The 5,359-nt window shown below is 39.7% G+C and overlaps 1 protein-coding gene across 1 annotated transcript; it reads left to right on the top strand.

Moving 5' to 3' along the window:
* The first annotated feature begins 3,738 nt into the window (after nucleotides 1–3,738).
* LOC9636586 lies at nucleotides 3,739–5,118 on the top strand. The gene is made up of 4 exons (XM_002993921.2): nucleotides 3,739–3,824; nucleotides 3,982–4,413; nucleotides 4,475–4,587; nucleotides 4,640–5,118. Exons 1-4 carry the CDS (start codon nucleotides 3,739–3,741, stop codon nucleotides 5,116–5,118), a joined length of 1,110 nt encoding a protein of 369 aa, XP_002993967.2.
* The last annotated feature ends 241 nt before the right edge of the window (nucleotides 5,119–5,359 follow it).

Raw genomic sequence — 5,359 nt, 5'->3', positions numbered from 1 at the left:
TTTCCATTTATTTTGTCACCAATTCTTCCACTCCTTGTCATTCGATGGCCAGTGATTGTAAGCCATCAAGAAGCACATGCAAGTAATGCAATCAGCTTGGAATCCTTCTCGTTACATCCTCCCAAAGTTTTTTCAAGCACATGGAGAGCATCTTGACAAGGTATGAATCTAAATGTCCTATCCAAGTCTGTCTCTATCTGAAAATCCTTCTTAGAAACACTTTTGACATGACTTAAACATTTTGGATGTACACAGTGTCCTCCTGTCTTAAGAAGCCAAGACAGGATTTTATGCAATGCAACATGCTCAAGGTACTTTGCTTTTGTCATCCAAGATTTCTTTTCTCCCAAGGTTTAAAATTCTACTCTCTGCTAGGAAGTTTTCCTGACCCCTCCAAGATTCTAATCAAGAGACTCCTCAAGTTTCTAATGTGTGTAGCACTGGTGCAACGAGGACACCATTTGCGAGATTTGTCAGCAGGTACATCATCTGTTGTCATGTTTGCTGATTTCAATCATTCTTTAGTTTTGAATGCAGCCGACGTAGAGCTCCATTCCTGAGAGTTATGACACAACACTTAAGAACTTAGCTGCAAATGTGGATTTCCGCACAAGGGTCACCAACTTGTTGCTACATGATGTTTGTGATTTTCTTGCTTAAGCTGGTCATGAGAAAAACCAAAGCTGTAAAAGGCACAGCTTAGAATCAAAGCTGTAAGTCTCAGTAGCAACTGGTAGTAGTAACAAAGTAAGGAACTTTTTTGTTCATGCCGGCTAAGATTTCTAAGCAAGTTTCTGGCTAACCTTGCTCTTGTTCAATGATTCTTTTGATCACTTTTTTGTTTCTTTTTCTTTTTCTTGGTGTCTGGTGCCTGCTTTTTTAGTCATTTTTTTCCTGCAGTAACTGGTTTTTCTCACAACAAGTTTAAGCTGCAAAATCACGAACATCATGCAGAAATGGCAGTAGTGACAGTTTGGTGACCCTTCTATGAAAGTTCTTAAGCACAATTCTCAGGAATGGAGCTCTACCTCAGCTTCAAAGAAATTGCTCAATGAAAAAAGAAGCACTACCGAAAAACTTTATAAACTAAATGATGAGGAATCGAGCGATCACGTCAAGGAAAAGACCACATACCTCGAGTGGTCATCATGTAGAGAGCAATAAGACCAGCAGGAGACTGGACTGGTGCTGTGTAGCATTTAAAAGGCTGCAAAACAGAGGTGAATGAAGGACTTGCAAACCTGATAAAGCTATAGAATACACAAATTGGAATCAAAGCTGTAAGTCTCAGTAGCAACCTATAAAATAAACATGCCAAGAGAAAGCAAAAAAAAAAAAGAAATAGACTGAAAAATTACAATTACAACTACATTTTTATAAATTAAAAATATTCTCTATTACTCCCAGCAGAGCTGGGATCCCTGCTAGTGGAAGCTAAAAGTTGTAGCTCTCTTGAGAATTTTGCTCTTTTGATACCCTACACCTTGGGTTGAACCCAACCAAAGCAAACTGGACTACCAAATGTCAATTTCAACTACGTAAGTAAAAACATTTAACCCCAAATATTCCAAGACCCTTAACCAATTGAAAAAGAGGGTGCACTTTTGTTTATGGGCCTTTTTATATATATTTGAACCCTTACGGATTGTCTCTCAAGTCATTTTCTTTTGTTGCTTACAATTTGGCACCTAAGAACTTTTTCACATTGGCTAGCTAAGCCATGCACTCACCATCAATGGAAAAAGTTGAAATCTTGAGTTTGATCCACTAAGGAAGTCTTACTTAAAGCATCCTCTTGCATCTCTTGTTGATTTTTGTTGAAGACTTGTAGCTTATAAACAACATTACGGATAGTCCAAACCTCACCAACTCCATCAACACTGCCATCAGCACCACTATTGACATTAGGATTCTGGCATTCATTTTGGTTGGCCATCACAACCAACTCCTCTAATACCAATGTTATAAGCCAGTGCAAAATAACAAAGATAGAGAATCAGCCTCACCTAAACTATGTTATGCCTTCTCTTGAGGTTTTTAACCACTCAACCATCTTTAAGCTACCTCAAAAGTTGTGAGCCCTTAGGGTAGGTTAAATTCTTTACCCTAAGTCTATTTTTAATATACCCTTGAACTTACCTTACATTGACTACATGATCAAAGCTCGTAACTAACACAAAACCTAACTTAGTTGAGGAAGCCACAGACTTCACATTACATACCATCAAATTTTGCTGGCATACTAATCTTTGGCCTAAAGGAAGGGGCTACTATTGTTGCTGAAGAACTTGCTAGAGTTGTGACTGAAGAGTGGTGTTGAATTGCTCCAACACTTTGTGCAGAAGTGTGAGACATTCTCATGTCACACAGACTATGTAAATAATGTTTCGAATTGGTAAGAGGATCACGCAGGTGTTTGCATGTTCCAAACTAATGCTGCTCAAACTATAGATTGATTTGAGGTTGACATGTCGTAACATGTTAGTTAGTATGTGAACCTCTAGAGTACTTTTAGTTTTTCTCACAGAATCAGGACAATTGTATAAATTACTACTCACTCACTCACCGCCACCACACCACACTGGTTTGAGTATTCTTTGTAAGTAGTAATTTGTCACAAAGAATCACAAAAATAAGTAAATCACAAAAGCGTAACAGAGAAAACAAATCTTTTAAAAGTTTTTTTTCTTATGGAACGAAAAGCAAGGCGGAAATAGCCACTGATGCTTGATAATCATATGACCGTCATCTTATCATCATAGATGATGGAATGATCTCAAAATGACCCCATAGGCTCCAGCATTCTCCCTAGCTGCAATCTCGGTCTGAGATGCCGATGCTGGACCGCTCACAAAAGTGAACGTGAGCTCCTCAACGCAAGTAGCACTTGCAGCATCATCAGCTCAAACAAGTTGTTACCCTGCTGGTACTGGAAATCTTCAGCAAACATTTTGCCTTGGCTCATCTTCTCCCACTTCAGTACAGCAGACCAGGCAGACTTTGGACCAAGGGCTGAGGATTTGCAATAACTTTCTCAATGTGATGGATAAGAAGGAGATCCTGTTTCGTATCAAATTTCATGACTAAAAGAGCGGAAGAATCATCTTGCCTTCACTATAAACGCACAGATGGCTGTACAAATTCTTGCTTCTGAAGAAAAGTATCCCGAATACGAAAGAAGCTTGTTCTCTCTTGATTTCATGAATCCGGGCATAGGTCTTTTGCACGTGCAAGGAACAAAGGCCTCGTACGCAGCACTTGCGGCTGTATTTCCAAATTCCACCAATCCAGTCGGTGGAATTTGATGGCAAAATCTGGAAAGAGAGTCATTTTCTTTCACCTTCATGCAGAGGCTCCCATGCTTCGATGAACAGCAGAACATCTATCACAGATTATAATATGTAGAGCTGGAAAACAACAGAAGGTACAGTTGCAAGATAGACGTTTGAAATGCTTCTCAGGGTTTAGATGTGGTCGAGCAGTCATTTATATTCTATATCTTCAGCATCTTTAGTGTTCTGTAGGTTTCTGACTTCATGTGTCTTGCTTTGGGAGAGCGGAAGCTTTGGGAATGAAAACGTTTTTTTGTCCATCTTTTCCTTAACGTCAACGTGATTTGGCATTTGGAAAGACTCTACAAATCCCTAACCTCTTTTTCCATGCTTTCCGTTTCCAAATATTTCTAATGTCCGCTTTTAACTAGCTTTTCATGGGAATGAGAACAAAATCGGGATTACTATGTCTCTGGGGGCTGCTTCTAGGCTGCATAATAATGCTCTTTTCAGAGTGGATTCTGGAGTGGAAATACGTGGATTCCTGGACGAGTAAATTCTATTACTTGTATCCTGGGCACCATCCTTTTCTTCATCCACTTGCCGAATCTACCGACGAGTTTGGGTTTCTCGGTGTACCTCATTGCAAGTAATTGTTCTGCATTAGTTATCAAATGTCCCTAAAAATTGATCATTTGATTCTTGACAGTTCCACCAAACAAGTCGAGTGGGGCGAAGCCCACCTTCTCGCAGGACTCCACGAGTTTCTGTCAACTTATAGCAAAAGACCTATCAAGAAAAATGTGCTTGGAATGAGGCTAGATCACTCTTTTGGACTTTGGTTTGTGGCTCGTCAACTTGAACCACAGATTATTATCGAGAGTGGTGGTCTGAGGGGTCACACAACTTGGGTTTTACGCCAAGCAATGCCTGACGCGAGAATTATTTCAATTAGTCCCAAATACCCTTTGTCACATTTAGAAGATGGCCTTGGAGCATATGTTGACTCCAACTGCGAGTACCTTACCGGAGAGAAATTTGTGGATTTTGGATATGTACGTTGGGATAGACACCTTCGGCAAGATGCTGATAGGAGCAAAATTCTAGTGTTTTTTGATGACCACCAAAATCATCTCAAAAGGTTTTAATCTTTTCCCAGTGCTTTGTAATAGAAACTGATGGATATTTAGTTGTTTCTTCAGAATGAGCCAGGCAAGCCGGGCAGGATTTAAACATTTAGTGTTTAATGACAATTGTGACACTGGACATGGTGATCAATATTCACTCCGACAAGTTTGTGACCAAGTAAGCAATGGTATGTTTGCATAGTTCCTGTTTCGAAATCATTTTCCTTTTACAACCGCTAGGGGGAGGACACACTTGCTCCACAAACAGTCAGGAAGCTGAAACCAGAAATTTGAGGAAGAAAATGTGGGAAAATGCAGTAAACATATCAGATCTCTGCAGTCAAGGAGGAGCATGGTGGGGAAAGCAAGGTCGTGCTTACGACGACTTTGGGAAAACCAATGCTCCCATCTCTTACGAGCAACATGTGAAGAACTTTCATCTCCTCGAGTCCATACTTGACACGTACTGGGAACTTCCCCCATTGGCCGCTGCATATTTAACACGTCAAACCACTTTTGATCCCGCAAGAACAAGTTGGCCACTTGTTTTTAACTTGAAAGACACCTCCATCTTCAGTAAAATTGGGTTTGATAAGTGGCTCTTCAACGCGTATGCTTACATGGTATATGCTCGCTTGAAAAATGATATACCTTTCGAATTCCAATTAGAAATTGAGCAGGAATGGGTCAATAACCTTGGAACAGATCCCAAATATTAAATCATGTATTCTTTACAAGATTTTAAAATCTCACAATGACCAGAAGGTGATAAATAATTTTTTAAAATTTGTGCTTGAGAATACATATATGAGAACGCTGTGGTCTGGGGTTTAAAATCTCATGTAGCACGAAACAGTTTAGAAGCAATACGACTTGCAGATGCACAGGTAAAGTTTGCTTTTTGTTAGCTGGTGCTAGTTTATGTTTTACATATGTTTTGCTGCAGTTCAATGGCTGCAG

The sequence above is a fragment of the Selaginella moellendorffii genome, unplaced genomic scaffold (genome assembly GCF_000143415.4).
Source record: "Selaginella moellendorffii unplaced genomic scaffold, v1.0 SELMOscaffold_177, whole genome shotgun sequence".
Lineage (NCBI taxonomy): Eukaryota > Viridiplantae > Streptophyta > Lycopodiopsida > Selaginellales > Selaginellaceae > Selaginella > Selaginella moellendorffii.
The sequence above is the reverse complement of the archived record's forward strand: the minus strand, read 5'-3'. Positions and strand labels throughout refer to the sequence as shown.